Consider the following 17,378-nt stretch of genomic DNA (forward strand, 5'->3'; position numbering starts at 1 on the left):
AAAGTAGATATTCGATGTTGTTGATTGTCATAAAATAGCATGAAAAAGAAAAACAAGCAATGTGTTAGTCCTGCAAATAGATACTGCATACAAAGCCTGATATGTCTTATTATTCATCTTTGCAATTGAACTGTTTTGTGCAAAAATGATTTTTTTAAAACACAAATGAAGTGTGCTCCACTGTTGGACTGGGTGAGCAGTTCCTTTATTGCCACAGATACACAGACTGCAGTTTATTTAGTACCACCATGCTGCCCCAGGGCCAGATATTCGCTAGAACGTCAAACGTGAAATAATCTGCCACTGAAAGTAGTCCCCAGCAGTCAGCTGGCTGATTTGAGAAATTACTGAGCCTTTAGAAAAAGACAAAAAACATGAACTGCTCATCAAATTATCCATGTTTTAAATTTGTTTTAAAAGACAACTATTCCTAGTTTCAGCTTTCCAAGTTACTGATTAAAACACACTCACCAAAATATTATTTTATAGTTATACTGTAAAGGTCATTATAGCTCTCTTCAGTTTGCATTTGAATTTCAAATTTTCTTGGGATGTGACTATGTTAAGTAGCTAGGCAGGTCACACATTATGTCATAGGAATCTAAGTAGGATGCACCTGAAGGATGTTTAAGACATTCCAGGATATTCATGGAATATCTTTAAGTAGCCCTGTTGACGTTACATTTTAAGGGTAATTAGATGTAAAGATGCCACCTCTGCTGCTAGTTCACACACTTTGTCGTGGTCCTTCTAGAGCACGGGTGTTAAACATAAGGCCCAGGAGCCAGAATGAGCTGAGGAAGACTTCGATCTGGTCCACTGGACAGCTTTGGAAAAAGAGGGCATCGATTTTGGATTTTTAACTGTCGTATTACTGAAATAACACTTCTTTTCTTACATCAAACAGGGTTAAATGTGTAGTTATACATTTTTTGACTGAGAAAAAAAGGCAGTTTTACTGGTTTGGCCCACTTGAGATTAAAGTGGAGAGTACGTGGCCCACGATGTAAAATGAGTTTGACATCTCTGTTGTAGAGTTTCGTGAGGAAGTGCTGTTGAATGGGCCTTCCTTATTGCTCCTTTGGAATTTTAATTCATGACTTCATGGAGTTTTTAGATATTTAAAAGAAAAAAAAACTATGGCCAAGGGATTCAAGCACCTAAGTCTTCTTACAGACTCTCTGCCTGTGACTTTAAAGGCGTGTAGAACGCCGCCATCAATCCTAATCTACTCAGCAGCTCCATTTCCTCTAAAATGTCTTAAAGGTCTTGTAAATGTAAACACATTTTGTCAGAGAAAGACTGGAGAGATATAAAGACAAAGGGAAGCGAGACAGAACCTGGCTCTACTCGGCAGTAATCAACGAAAGACACAAACACACACAATTATACACCCAAACACACACGAATAACTACAAAGTGCAAGTGTGACTATCAACCCCGGCACGCACACACAAACACAGAGTCAGTTAGCTAACATGCTATCAACAGTGTAGCATTTCAAAGTCCTATTAGCGATGCCTTTTCATCCGCTTTTGCTTTATTTAACAAGACGCGCCAATTAAGAGCCGGGAATTCTAATTGAAGCTAACCGCCACTAACGTTAGCGCTGCTGGCAACCACAACAAAGTCGACACGTGTAAACAAACCAACAAATAAGCATGCGCACACACCCACAGATACAGCACAAATAAGTGCATCTAGATAAGAAAATACTGTGTGTGTTTATGTGTGTGTGTGTGTGTGTTGATCTGCGTGCAGGATGCTGTTCTGCAGGGACGGATATGGAGATGCTGATTTGGAAATCTGTCTAGGAACATGCAAATTTATGCAAATAGCACCTCTACGTGTGTGCGTGTGCTAAAACACATGCCTGTCTTTGTGTATATGTATCTGTGTTTATATACTTTAATGCAAACACAATCTGCCGGTGATGGTGGTGTGTGCGTGTGTGTGTGTGCGCGCGCACATGCTCAGCACTGGGCAACACCGGGATTTTTACATTGATGTGATATGCATGTTCATGTCTTGTAGTCTTGAACGAGTGCTCCTCTGTGTTTGTGTGTGTGCGTGCAGCCCATATGTTTGCCATAAAGACCGTGAGTAATTGTCAAAGTGCTCCTCATCTGTGTGTGTCTCTGTATGTGCGAGTGTGCTCATATACACGTTGCAGCACTTACTGATCTATCTCAGAGCATGTGTGAGAGTAAATTACCAAAACACAGGCAGAGTTATTTGAGCCTTTTTGTTTCCTATTTGTTAGAGTAAACAAAAGAAGACAAGCGATAAAGATAGAGTTTTTTTAAAAGAAAGAAGAGAGACAAAGGACAAAAAAGACAAAATAGGAGAGAAAAAGGAGGGGCAGATGATCAGAAAATAAAACAATAAAGTGGGAAGAGGAATAAAGGAAAGGTTTTGCCAGAAGGAGGAAGAAAAAAGAGATGTAGATGAAAACAAACTGGAACACAAAAAAAGAAGCCAGAATAAAAGCTGTGACAGTGAAATGAGAGCTTGCATTCATTCCAGGGTTTGTTATTTTCCAATTATCCCTTTCTAAAACCATTTGTGTGTGTTTACAGGTGGCAGAAAATCCTAAGCTTTGACCTCTACCCCCTTAGCCAGTAAGTATATCTGTTGAACTGAGCACTGGTCAACATCGGCTCAAGAATAGTTGTTTTGAAGGAAATAAATCAGCCTTTCTTAGCGGTCTCACTGCGTTAGTTGTAACAAGTTTAATTCTCTACCTATGCTTTTCCTATAACGATGAATGAGCGGATGGATTTTAATTTGTCTGTTTATCTCGTATCTCCCATCTGTTATTCATTTTTCCATTTTTTTCTCTTAGCATGACATAATAAAAAAAAAAATCATATTTTTCTGCAGAAGCCCCGCCCACCTGCGGTATTTTTTGGATTCTACTAGAGCAGCTTTGTGTGGGGGTTCAATATTTTACAATAAACTTTATTTGTGATCTACTGGGCATTGGTGCAGCACTTTAATTCATCCAGTATCCAAAAACAAGTTTAAGGAAGAGGCTTTTAAAGTTAGCTTTCTTCTCCCTCACAAACAAAAGGTCTGAACAGAAACTTGGGAAGGTTTATATTGACTGACCTCATCACTTTAATGTTTACCATGTTTTATGAGAATCCCATATTGTAACAGTTCATAAATGACACAAATAAGAAACACTAAAGTTTTTAATGCACTATTTTTTTTTAGAAACTTTCCATTTAAGACAAGTTGTTGTTTTTTTAAAGGGTGATGGTTGAGTGTTGATGACACAGCTTGGACAGTGCTCATTGTCTTGTCTTTTCTTTTCTCAGCAGCATTTGTGTGCTCTGTTTGCTGTGCTGACTCCCATCTCTGTCACTGATGTCACTGATATGTTTTGACAGCGTAAGTAGGGCTACTGAAATAACACATGACAAAGTAGAGAACAGTCCTATCATCGCTTTACCAGCTTTGGTTGCTTGATTGTGAAGAAGCGGGTTCCAATAGCTGCAGCTAGAAGTAACCGATTCTGAAAATAAGACAGGTGTGTGTGTCTGTGTGCGTGCGTGTCATGTGGGCACATCCATATGCATGTATGCAAATATGTGTTTATGCAACCGCGTGTGTGGAATGTGTGCACAGATGTGCTTGCACGTAGCAGTCGTGTACGTTTATTCTTCAAATGTGTGCGAGCCTTGACGACGGGTGCGTGCGCTTGAATTTTTGCAAGGAACACAATGACGCAACGCCGATGAAGACCCTTTGGTGTTATCACTTCTATTTGAGGGCTTAGACTCATTTTAAGGGATGAGGCTGAGGTTGCTTTGTATCAATGAGGGTTCACATACGTTTAAAAAAAGAAAGAAACAAAGGCAAGTGTGTGAGTGTTGGTGCTCTCACCAGGTGTGTGTCGAGGTACACCCTCAGGCTATCCAGGTCCTGTCTGGGCTGAATCCAGTTCTCTGTGCTGTCCAGTGCCTCCTGAAGCCACGAGATGAACCCGTCCAACTGCTGCACGAAATACTGAGGACAAGGGAGGAGAGAGAGAATTCAGTTTATGATTTAAAAAAACAAAAACAACAACAACAAAAACTAATAATATGTATAAATGCTGATGTCCAGGGCCTGCTGGAAAGGCATCAGAACAACACAACACACACTAAACACTTCAGAGGATTGGGAGATGACAGAACGATAATGTGTAAAAAGAGGAAGGAAGAGAGGAGCAAAACAAAGCAGCAAACAGTTTGAACAGAAAATGGCAGAGAAGCACATCAAAACACACCAAGAAAGGGAGAAGTCCAACAGGTAATGGCATGCAACAGGGAGAGGAAAGGCAGAAAAGGGAAAAAAAGCAACAGATTGGGAGAACAGGATTAGAGTACAAGAGAAGGATAAAAAAAACAAAAGGGGGGGAGCGAGGGAGCGCCCGGCTGGTGTTTAAGAACTGATTCCAGATGAATTAATTCAAGGACAGAGAGAGAACAAAAACGAGACCCACAGGATGAAACAAGTAAACACACGTTTGGACAAATACTGAGGAAAGGAGAATGGAAAGAGAGAGGAAGATATATGGAGGAAAATACAAACAAAGGACTTAAAGATGTGCAAAAATGCACCGAGGAGAGTGAAGGCATGGAAAGAGAAGACAGACGAAACAGGAAGACTGAAAAAAAGCAGGTGAGGAAGACAAGAAAAGATTTTAAAAATACACATATAAAGGCAGAAAAGAAATCAAAACACAGATGGAAAAGAGGAAGAAGTGAGAGGAAAGAAAATTTAAAAGAGAGAGGAGAAGAAAAATGACACTAGTGCATGGCAGACAGGTGAAAAGTAAGAAGTGACGAAGAGACTGATGAAGAGACAAGGAGAAACAAGACTGCAAAAGCAAAAACCTGAGAGTTGGGGAAAGAAAAGGGGAACAGAGCCAGAACGAGCAGAAGGAAAAGAGATCAAAAGAGATGAAGTGGTATGAATGACTCTAGTGAGCTGAACACGTATGTCTCCATCACTGGCACGTTGCCCTTCATGGGAGTACACAGATAGATGTACACACTGACAGAAGATAGGGGGAAAAAAGAAGGCAGCAGCTTGTTAGTCAGTGGAGAGCTACTGCCATCTACTGGCCAACAGTGAGATTTATGATGCGCGGAAGCCTTGATGATCCACAACAAGATTGTACTAATCTAACTAAAAATGAAACACACAAAAATTCTGTTGTTTTTTTAAATTGCATAAACATCCTCTTTTTCTTCCATATGATGTGAAATGTATCAGCAGGAAAATCCACAGAATCCATGTGAAATAGCACCTGATCCAGTATTGATTTCTGTCTTTAAATCCACTTCACTCCTGAAGAGGAACAGAAGAGACTGCTTAAAAGAAGAACAAAGAGTCTTCAAAGGGAGGTGAAAGGGGGAGTAAACACTTTGGATTGCAAAGCAAGGATCAGACAGAAGAAAGGAAAGTGTTTAAACCTCTTTTAGAGACAAAAACAAAAGGGAAGCATTAAGGGTGTTTGATACAAATTTTGCGTCCGCACAGTTCTGCCCAGCTAAAACTCACACTCGCTGTCCAGGACTTGCGACGCTTGGAAGGGAGACCGACAAAAAGAATGGGAAAATACTCCAAGAGTAACCGAGAAAGAGCAGGCTGCACATTCACCTCGACGATTTTAAAGAATCAAGCCAGCATGTCATGCATGTGGTTTAAATAAGCATGGACATGTATGGTTTACTTCTCCAATAACAGCTCCAGGAGTGTAGTTTTAGCATAGCCGGTCCCTCAGGAGGAATCAGTGTTGCACTTAGCCATGGGGCTACGCTAGGTTTTCTTTTTGATTGATCGCTAAGTTTTCTTCTACTCTTTGGATCAAGTTTATTTCACATGAAGGACCACCCTTAACTGCCTTATTTCGTCTCGTGAGCTCGTGGGGGGGAGAAGGCTGCACCTGCCTGTAACTCCACCACTCGGCCAGCTCTTATAGCCTCATGTAGCGGGTGAACGCATTTGTAATTAACTGATTTGACATTCATGTCTGATGTATCTATATTTCAGCAGTCTGTAGCTTTAGCCCGTCCACCACAGGCATAGTTGCTTCCACAGAGAAATCCACTACGAACACAACCCCGCACAGGTCAAACTGGAGCTGCGACCTGAATTTTATGTAGCCTGGATCCAATCGAACTACACAGAGCGTGCAAGCTACATCAAGCAAAGAGAGAGCGAGCTGAAAGTGATTTACATAAAACCGAAGACATACAGCAACTCCATAAAATTCATTCTTTCCACTCAGACCTTAAACATTACATCTGGAAAAACAGGTTTAACTGTGACTGCGGATCATCAAGAAGACAATTCTAATATTTTATACATTGAGCGCTGTTTTCATATCTTTCACTGAGAGCTATCTGGAAAACTAATGGCAGAGTGAAGGAGGCTGTGGGGAGAAGGTAAATCTGATGGAAATTACTTGAGCTGCCACATCTGTGCACCCACGCTTTCACCTCGCCTACAAATCGCTGTAGCAAATCTATACGTGTGTGTCCTCATATGGAGATAGGTGTGTCTGCTTACTGTGATGATAAAATGTGCGTTTGCGAACACGTTCTATTGCACAGTGTTGTCTGTGTGTTGGTTTACTGTTATAGATATGTATAGTGTGTTTGTTAGTGTGAGAGAGCGTGTGTCTGCATGTGAGTCTGTATGAGATGCAAACCTTGACCAAATGAGCAGCAGTATGTTAATTACAACCGTGACCCTTTAAAAAAGCACACACACACATCAATATGATTCTGTCCATCTCTCCACCGCTCGTTATTGAGGAGATATGGAAATCAAAAGTATTGATGAGAGGAGAGGAGGAGAGGAAGAATGGAAGAAGTAGGAAGAAGCAGATAGTATAAGGAAAGGAAAGGGGTTGCATGGAGTGCAAAGCAAGATTCAAGAGTATTAAAAGAAGAGAACAAAGCAAAGGTTAGAGGAAAGGGATTGAAAGGTAAATGAGAAAAAGGAAAAGGGCAACAAAGAAGGAGGGCATCAGAGGATAAAAAGAACAGAGGTAAAGATCAATGAGAGAATTGCGAAAAGGAAAAGATGAGAAGAAAAGAAGCATGAGAACATGAGATGCGAAGAGAAGTAAACCATGAGAAGAAATGAGGTGAACTGAAGAGAAGAAGAGTGAGAAGGACAGAGGAGGAAGGCGTGAACAGCGGCAGAGCGAGTATTGCTGGTTTGGATATCGACCAGCATGCACTGGGCTGCTTACAGCTTCTTTGATGTCTCTAAACCAGTGAGGCTCCTGAGGGGCAGAAAGGCCTGCTGGGAGCTGAAACGCCTGATCTGATCCTCTGCCGCCTGGATAACTGCTCTGATATCATGCTTCATCTCCTGTGGTTCAGCTCTTCACCGCTGGATAATTACCGCTCAGCTGACGAGGCTTTCTGAAGGACGACGCTGATAGATTTGGACTCAAACTCCCGACAGATGATATTTGGCGTCGCTGATTAATATGTTAGAAGCAATAGCTCTGATTTTCCACCAGGAGAACAAAGCAAACAAAAATCAAGATACAACTGATGCTAGTCCACAGAAATTAAGATTCGATACCAGTGTTCACATTTTTATGATCTTTCAAGTAGCAAGGAGAAATAAAAAACAGAAACAAAATGTTAGAGCAGCAGAGAAACACAATTTAGTGGTTGTGTTAAAGGATTTACTGCTGTGGAAATATTAAACAACTTCTAGCAGTCGTGTAAAACAGCAACAGTAACTTCAGCCAGTGCTTCATAACAACAATGACTGCTTAAGGCGGAGGTTGGGGTGGATGGATGGGTCAACAAAACCACCTTCTATGCCAATCACATTTTATAAATGTTATCACTTTTCTATAATGGAATTGATTGATTGATTGATTGATTGAATCTTTATTTTGAACATGTTGAAAAAGTATAAAAAAATAGAATTAAAAGAGACAAATGAACAAAGCAAACAAAAGGAAAACGAGCAACCACAACTCCAAATAACGTCCATGTTCAAAAAGGAGCAGGAAGAAGCATAAGCTTATTTAATCCCACCCCTTTTCCACTATCTAGTATCAATAGACTACAGAAATACCTCCTTGCAATTACATTATATGTTATGTGTAAATTTTTTTTTTTAAATATATACACATATATGTTTCTATCTATCCATACATACGTATATACACACATATACACATTTTCAATAACCCCATTAACACCTCAAGGATACACAACCTACAATTATATATATATATATATATATATATATATATATATATATATATATATATATATATATATATATATATATATATATATATATATGATCAGGTACCCTGCTGGGGTAATAGGCTGGCCAAAGGAGGAGATAGAAGCCACTGACATAAAGACAAGAAAGCTCCTTACCATGCATGGAGGGTTTCACCCCAAGTCCAGCACCCTGAGGCTGTACGCTAAGCGGAAGGAAGGGGGCCGGGGACTGGTGAGTGTCAGCACCACAGTCCAGGATGAGACAACGAACATCCAAGAATACATTGGGAAGATGGCCCCAACTGACCGAGTGCTCAGTGAATACCTCAGGCAGCAGAAACCCAAGAAAGAGGAGGTAGACGAGGAACTATCCTGGAAGGACAGGACCCTGCACGGTATGTACCACCGGCAGATAGAGGAGGTGGCTGATATCCAGAAATCCTACCAGTGGCTGGACAAAGCTGGACTGAAAGACAGCACAGAGGCACTAATCATGGCAGCACAAGAACAAGCTCTGAGCACAAGATCCATAGAGGCTGGGGTCTATCACACCAGGCAAGACCCCAGGTGCAGGCTGTGTAAAGATGCCCCAGAGACAATCCAGCACATAACAGCAGGGTGCAAGATGCTAGCAGGCAAGGCATACATGGAACGCCATAACCAAGTGGCCGGCATAGTGTACAGGAACATCTGTGCCGAGTATAACCTGGAAGTCCCGAGGTCAAAATGGGAGATGCCCCCAAGGGTGGTGGAGAATGACCGAGCTAAGATCCTGTGGGACTTCCAGATACAGACGGACAAAATGGTGGTGGCTAACCAACCGGACATAGTGGTGGTAGACAAACAGAAGAAGACGGCCGTAGTGATCGATGTAGCGGTTCCGAATGACAGCAATATCAGGAAGAAGGAACACGAGAAGCTGGAGAAATACCAAGGGCTCAGAGAAGAGCTCGAGAGGATGTGGAGGGTGAAGGTAACGGTGGTCCCCGTGGTAATCGGAGCACTAGGTGCGGTGACTCCCAAGATAGGCGAGTGGCTCCAGCAGATCCCGGGAACAACATCGGAGATCTCTGTCCAGAAGAGCGCAGTCCTGGGAACAGCTAAGATACTGCGCAGGACCCTCAAGCTCCCAGGCCTCTGGTAGAGGACCCGAGCTTGAAGGATAAACCGCCCGCAGGGGCGTGCTGGGTGTTTTTTATATATATATATACCCATACCGACATGCGCACACACATGAAAATATTAGACAAGAACACCCTATCAAATCTCTACCTTTTCCCTGTACCCTGTAAAAACCATATCCTTAAACCGCTTTTTAAACTGCGCCATGCTTGGACATTGCTTCATATCTTTACTTAGTCTGTTCCACAGCTTCACTCCACACACAGAGATGCAAAAACTTTTTAATGTTGTACGGATACGAGGATGTTTTAAATTTAATTCCCCCCTCAAATTGTATCCCCGTTCCCTTTTAGAAAACATTTTTAGAATATTGTCAGGAAGCAGGTTATTTATTGCTTTATATATAATTTGTGCTGTGAGAAAATGAACCAGATCTGTGAATTTTAGAATTTTTGATTTTAAGAATAGTGGATTTGTATGATCTCTGTAACCAGTTTTATGGATTATCCTTATGGCCCTTTTTTGTAATATAAAGATTGATGATGGCGAACATTTGTAAGTATTGCCCCAAACCTCTGCACAGTAATTCAAATACGGTGCAATCAGGGAACAATAGAGAATGTGGAGTGATTTGTGGTCCAGAATGTGTTTTACTTTACTCAAGATTGAGACACTTCTTGAAATTTTGTTATGTATATGATTTATATGAGACTTCCAGTTTAATTTATCATCTATAATCACACCAAGAAACTTATGTTCAAGTACTCTTTCAATTTCCACACCATCTACATGAATCTGCACTTGTGCATTTCTAAGGGAATTCCCAAATAAGATAATTTTAGTTTTACTTAGATTTAGCGATAGTTTGTTCCTGTTAAACCATTTTTAAATTTTGCACATTTCTGAAGTAATTGTATCCAGCAGCTCCTTTAGATTCCCCCCAGAACAAAAAATATTTGTGTCATCTGCAAATAATACTAATTTTAATATATCAGATGCCTTACAAATATCATTTATATAAATAATAAATAATTTTGGACCCAGTACAGAGCCTTGTGGAACACCACAAGCAATGTCCAAGCATGATGAGGAATGGACACCCAGCTTCACAAATTGTTTCCGGTCACTTAAATAATTTTTCACCCATTGCAGTACAACCCCCCTAATCCCATACCGTTCCAGTTTATTAATTAATATGTCATGATTGATTGTGTCGAATGCTTTCTCGAGATCCAGAAATACTCCAGCTGCATACTGTTTCTGATCTATAGCATTCGTAATCTCCTCAATTGATTCGATTAATGCCAGAGATGTTGATCTTTTTGATCTGAATCCATATTGACTGTCAGAGAGTAATTTATATTTATCTAAGAATTTGTCTAATCGTTTATTAAACAGGTTTTCTAGGATTTTGGAGAATTGTGGTAGTAAAGAAACAGGCCTGTAATTTGTGAAGTGGCGTCTATCCCCGGTTTTATACAGCGGTACAACTTTAGCTATTTTCATTTTGTTTGGCACTTTTCCCGTCTGAAATGATAAGTTGCAAATATATGTTAGAGGTCCTACAATTCCTTCAATGACCTTCTTGACGATTTTCATGTCAATATCATTACAATCAGTAGATGTTTTATATTTACACATGTGTACAATGTCAATTATTTCTTTTTCCTCCACTGATGTGAGGAACATTGAGTTAGGGTTCCTATCAATCAGGTTTTAACTACAGTCTACTGATGGCAGTGACTCAGGAATTTGTTCTGCCAGTTTTGGTCCAATATTTACAAAATAATGATTAAAGCTGTTGACCTTATCAGCAGTGTTTTCCATAAGATTGCCATTATCGATAAAGTATTGTGGATAACTTTGTTGTCCAGAATTATTTTTAATGATACCGTTTAAAACATCCCATATTCCTTTCATATTATGTTTATTGTTGTTCAATATTTTACTATAATACTCCTTTCTACATACACGTATAATATTGGTCAACTTATTTTTGTCTTTTTTATATTTATTTTCAGCATCTTTTGTTCTTTGTTTTAGGTATTCCCTATAGAGTGTATTTTTCTTTTTACATGCATTTTGTAAACCCTTAGTGAGCCATGGTCTATCTGAATATTTGTGCTTTCTGTTGTATTTTATTGTTGGACAGTTTTTATCGTACAACTCCATGAATATTCTTAAAAATATGCCATATGCAATATCAATATCAGCTTCTTTGTACACCTTGTCCCAGTCCTGATTTAATAGATCGTTCTTAAATGCAGTCATCGTTTCTTCCGTCCTTACACGTCTGTATCTCAGTTGTTCTTCATGCTGATTTTTCTTATAATTAGTGTCATAAACTGCAAAAACTGGTAGGTGATCACTGATGTCATTAATTAATATTCCGCTCACAATGTTGTTTTCCATATTGTTAGTGAAAATATTGTCAAGTAAGGTGGCACAATGTGGTGTAATTCTGCTAGGCCTGGTTATTTTAGGATGTAAACTCAAACTGTACATAGTGTTTAGGAATTCGTCGGTCATTTTATGCTTTTTTGGATTCAACAGGTCAATATTAAAATCACCACAGATAAACATAACTTTTTGATTTGTTTTAGAGAATATTTCCTCTATGAAGTCATTAAATACTTGAATACTAGAGCCAGGTGTTCTATATATACAGCTAATTATTACATTTTTTTCTTTTTCCTTATAAATTTCAATTGTTATACATTCTAGTAAATTATCAATTACAGTTGTCATACTTTCTACCACCTTGTAGTTTAGTTTTTTATCCACATACACAGCTACTCCCCCTCCACTCTTGTTCCTTCTATTTACAAAATTCACTTCATATCCCTCCAGTCCAAAGTCCATTCCTTTCTCCGCATTGATCCATGTTTCAGAAATGGCAATAATTCCAAATGGATTTGTCAACTCATTTAGATATTCCTTTATATTGTTGAAGTTGGCATACAGACTTCTGCTATTAAAATGGATTATTGATAATTTATTTTCCGTGTTGATGGTGTGCTTAAACTGTTCATCAGTGAAGTAGCAGCAGTTACAGCTGATGTTGTAGAAGAAATTATTTTCCGGGTCTATATCCTTTTCTAAGTCTAGAACATTATGGTCTGTGTATCGAAATGTTCTCAGTTCCAGATTATCATAAAGAGAATTCCAATGAGTTATGTTGATATTGTTGCCGGATGCAGATGAAGTTCTTTTGGACTGTGCCATGTTGTGTGTCACGTCACATGTGTATTCATACCTCCAGAGTAAGTTGACCTCAGTATTTGTCCAGCTCCTCCATATTTCTGATGACCAACACTTTGGCTTGTTCCGGTGTTCCATTGAGTTTAATGAATACTTTGCAGTTGGTGGTCCATGTATTTTGAATTTTTCCCTGTTTCTTCAAGTAACGTGCTTTCCTGGCAATGTCCGCATTTCTTTTTATCAGATGTTCGTTCATGAAGACATCGGATCCTTTCAGTTTCTTTCCTTGTTTTAACAGTGCTGTTTTCTGTTTTCTGTTTGCAAATCTCACAATGATGGCTGGTTTGTCACTGTCATTTTTTCGGGGTAGAGGGTGGCAAGCCTCAATGTTGTTATAATCCACTTCCACACCTTTGGACCGTAGAAAGGTAACCACTTGATGCTCCGTGGAGTTGACATCTTCCTCTCCTGGCCCTCCTACATTGTCAGTGGCGACCGCCCGGGCGTATGACCGGGGTTTGATGCGAAGCCCCGTGATGATAACATCGTTCATCCGGGTGTACTGCTCCAAATCCGCCACTCTGTTCTCCAGGTACGCCAGCCGCCGATCCTTCTCGGCGTTCTGGATGCGGAGAGCCTTAACTTCCTCGACCAGGTCCAGGATGGCTTTCTGCTGCAGTTTGACAGTAGAAATCTCCTCTGTCATAAACTCCAGCGACTTCTTAATATCGTCTCCTTCCTCGGCTGACAGAACTTTTTTCGGGCCCATGCTGAGAGACGCTCTTGTAGCTTTGCCGTGACGACCGGCTAGCTAGTTGATGCTAGCGTCCTTCCTCTCACTCGGAGATCGATGCTGTCTGGGCGGAGATCGATGCTGTCTGTGTGCAGTGTTGGCTGATGACTGCATGCAAGATTGTACTTATAGAAACAGATGACCTACTGTATACTGTCTGGTCATTAGGCTTAGAAGACTACAGACTAAGCTCAAATGACTTAACTGTATAATTGACGTTTTAACAACCCAAACACTGCTTGTATTTGTCTTGAAGGCCAGGTGAAACTTGAACACATATTCAACTTCTCTTCTCTATATGCCACTGTTCATGGCCCTGGGCTGCACGGTTTGCAAGTGCATCCACGTACCTGGTTAAAATCCACACGAATGCTGGGACTCAAGGCTTTCTGGGTCGTGCACCACATACTTGAAGAAAACAGACATGCTAACCTTCATGGTAGCTCTTAGCTATAAGCTAATGAATTTGGATGACTGGCATCCTAGCTTAACAAAATTTCAGCACCTGGTGAAGGTAAAAACCAGAACAAAATACGAAATGATGACTTTTCTGAGCGGGGTTCCAAAAACATTTTGGGGGATTGAGGTGAGATGGATAATTTCCACAGCAGGCTACGTTATTAGATTGACTAACTCGAACACCAAACACTTTTCCACCGCTGCGCCGAAATTAAAGAACTCGAGGGGAGGAAATTTTGATTAGAGTTTCATTAAAATTATTTGTCATATAAAACATGGAACCTGCGCAGCTGATTTCTGAGGAATATTTGGATAGGGCAGGACTGCAGCTGTCTCCACGGTACATTAGGGTGGAATTTCATTTTGCCTTTTTAATTATTAGAAATTTGTCTATCTGTAGTGCGCCTGGAAGGAAGGAAGGAAGGAAGGAAGGAAGGAGGAAAGGAAAGGGAAGAAAGAAAGATGTCCAAATTAACAGAGAGTAAAAAGACAACTCTCACACCTGACTGCATCTCTAATATCGTCCCGGTAAAGCCCCGCCCACCACTGCCAGTTATCCAGCTCTCTGCTGCTGTGGAAATGGTTATCTAGTCAACAGTGGTGTTATAACCAGTCAAACATTCCTTTATACCGGCATTACAGGACCAAATTGGCCCACTAAAGTGTCCAATCTGCTCCACTGGATGAATGTTTAAGTATGAAAATTGCATCAGAGGGAGTATTTTCAGTACCATGCTGTTGGTTGCATTACAAAGCATTGTTATAAGTCATAAGGAACAATCATGGGAGTAGCTGTCCAATGTGTGAATTGAATCTCTAAAATATTTGTTGGCTCTTATTTATGTTTAATATTTATCTTCCACTCTGTCGCTGCAGACTTAAAGCTAAACATCTGCCATATCAGCGTCATAGAGTAATTACTTTTAACTCTCAGAACAAAAACTTTTATTATATGTGGGATAACTTAATTTTCCATTCAAGAAAAAAACACTCAAGACCAACAACGACGGCCCTGCTGCTCATATTAATGACAATGTGCACATTTCATGGGTTTAAATCGAACAAAAGTGAGAGCTCGTGGGATACTCTGTCAGCCTGTAATATACTGCATTGTCTCCAATAATGAAAATGAGAACATGGCTTTCTAGCAATAAGCTGGCTTCTGTGGCAAATTTTACTACCTTGTGTCATAAACTCTTTAACGGAGGAATCTGCACTGATTGCTTTTACACGAGAAAAGGTCACAGTACAGATCAGCTACACACAAAATTATCTTTATGTTCCTCCTACAACCCTAATTAGTATGTGCCAAATGTGTATTTTCTATCAGCTTTTAATCAGTGGCTGTGTGATAAAGTGTTCAGAATCAACATTACCAGGCTGCAAACAACTTTACTTCTGTCATTTTTTCCTTTACCTCCCCCTTACCCTGTTTATCTAAAGAAGCACAAAAGAAGAGAATAACACCCCTCCGCCTCATCATCCTCCACCTCTCTCTTATTTTCCTATCCTCTCTGCTGTCGGTGGGCGTCCCTGACCCCCCTGCTGGGCCAATCAGACGATTCTTGATGTGAGTCTGTTGTCTGTCTGTCTCCCACTGCTCGCAGATAGGCTGGCGTGCCGCAGAGCCTCCAAACACACAGACACCTCACACTGAGGACGCTGACGCTGGCCCAGGCGGTGCACACGATGTGATCACATGATGTATAGGACACTTATCTAACCAATGGGCTGTTTCTCCATAGTTTTTAGTTTTTCTAAAGAATTTAAATCCACTTCACGTGTCATGTCCCACACAGCGCAATTAGGAACTTTGGATTTCTGTGTATGTATCTCTCCTGCGTTGGTCTCATAAACTTTCAGGAAACAAGCCGCAGATTTACGTGATGCGGACACAAATTATGAGAGGATCGGTTCCGACATTACAAATGTTGAGGAGGTCAAGGTTGAGACAACAATGTCTAGACGGTCAAAGGCGGGAGGATAAAATATTTATGTCCAACAGTACGGAGAGAACAGAAACAAGGAGTGAAGCTCTGACTTGGGGAGGAGAAAGGAAAAATTGTGATTCAATGGAGTTACAGTCTAGTCAAAACAAATAATTTACTTTACAAAGTACAATTTTTTATGTTACTTCACTGGTACAAACCCATTGTGTGCAGAGGCATAACATGGGCTTCTATAATAAATACAGCCTGGTCATACACACTTCAACAGCTTAGCTTTCAAAAACAGGTTAATTAATGATCACTGTTTTGTTACACCTTTAAATTACTCGTAATTTGAAGCTGTGTCTCCATGAGTTGCTCAGGTGTAATGCTTCTGGTGGAGCACCCTTCTTGTAACAAATTTCACCTAGCGACAGTCACCAACCTCCAGCAACAACATTTTATTATACTGAGTCAGTAGCAGTAGCAGATCAGATGGGGATCTGTTGCAACCACACAGTTAATCAATCATGATAACCTTAGCTCATCACTTAATGCGCCATTGTCCTGATCATCCAAAAACCCAACACAATGACGTCCAAACCTCTGAGGCTGAAGCTTCAAAATGAATATAGAGTGGAACCCCGACTTACGAAATTAATTCGTTCCAGAGGGTCTTTCGTAAGTCAAAATTTTTGTATGTCAAAGCACCTTTTTCCATCGCCTTTGGAGTGAGGCGATGCTGGCTGAAGACGAAGTTCTTGGTGGAGGAGGAGGTGGCAGAGGTTGAAGAAAGCATACGTATGCATGCATACATACGTATGTGTACATGTACATAACATTATGGAATTGAATTTTTTTATAATTTTCCATTCTATCTATTTCGCTACGCGGGCATTTTGCCGTACCACGGGCAGAAATATTGCCGTTAAGTGCCTTCGTAACTTGAATTTTCCGTTAAATGAGGTCTTCGTAAGCCGGGGTTCCACTGTACTCACTTAAACTGATCTGATCTACTAGTATTCAGATTATACTCAATAATCAGAACAATCAACTAAGCAACAAAGTGTTGCTTAGGTAAGCTTTTTTATGGTTCCTCTATGATTAAAAGAACTAAATCCATGAGAATAAAGGTAGATATCTGCCCCCTTCCTGTTATATTTTACTGACATTTCAGAGTTTCTACTCAGTTTGTCTCTGCTCTAATCAAATTTCCTCAACTCCACCTGCAAACACAACCATGAGCTTCTCCCCCGAGAAGACGAGAGGTGCCGGACGTATTATATTCGTGTTCTGCTCCTAGATTTTACTCATTTCTGCTCCAACAGTGATCTTTCCACAGTTTCTCTTCCCTGGACGGATGATTTTTCATTCTATGTTAATCTGCTCGGTTGTATTCAGTAGAGACTCTTTGCAGAGAGACAGAATGTCACCCTCCACACTGAGACGCTCCTTCTCCTCTCTTCACTTCCTCAATTAGGCAGCTCATCCATCGCCATGATTACATGCTGCTAATTAAGCAGCTAATCAGCTAATTACCCAGGAGCAGAGAGGAATGAGGAGTGTGTGTGTGTGTGTGTGTGTGTGCTTATGTGTGTGTGGTTAACACAA

At 40.4% G+C, this 17,378-nt stretch overlaps 2 protein-coding genes across 2 annotated transcripts in view; both read right to left on the reverse strand.

Annotated features, from left to right (window-relative positions):
- akap6 (A kinase (PRKA) anchor protein 6) overlaps window positions 1–17,378 on the reverse strand; it is a 226,508-nt gene that overhangs the window by 153,585 nt on the left and 55,545 nt on the right. The window contains exon 11 of the mRNA XM_086275898.1: window positions 3,892–4,014. Coding sequence (XP_086132024.1) covers window positions 3,892–4,014 — 123 coding nt within the window. The remainder of the gene's footprint in view (window positions 1–3,891; window positions 4,015–17,378) is intronic.
- On the reverse strand, window positions 9,906–13,659 carry LOC147306365 (uncharacterized). The gene has a single exon (XM_086275523.1). The coding sequence runs from the start codon at window positions 13,354–13,356 to the stop codon at window positions 12,661–12,663; it is 696 nt and encodes a 231-aa protein (XP_086131649.1). The 5' UTR covers window positions 13,357–13,659; the 3' UTR covers window positions 9,906–12,660.

Source organism: Aulonocara sp. 'chitande type north' Nkhata Bay, linkage group LG19, assembly GCF_057382095.1.
Source record: "Aulonocara sp. 'chitande type north' Nkhata Bay isolate Kocher_YH1m ecotype deep benthic linkage group LG19, A_spYH_male_GT1.1, whole genome shotgun sequence".
Taxonomy (NCBI): Eukaryota; Metazoa; Chordata; class Actinopteri; order Cichliformes; family Cichlidae; genus Aulonocara; species Aulonocara sp. 'chitande type north' Nkhata Bay.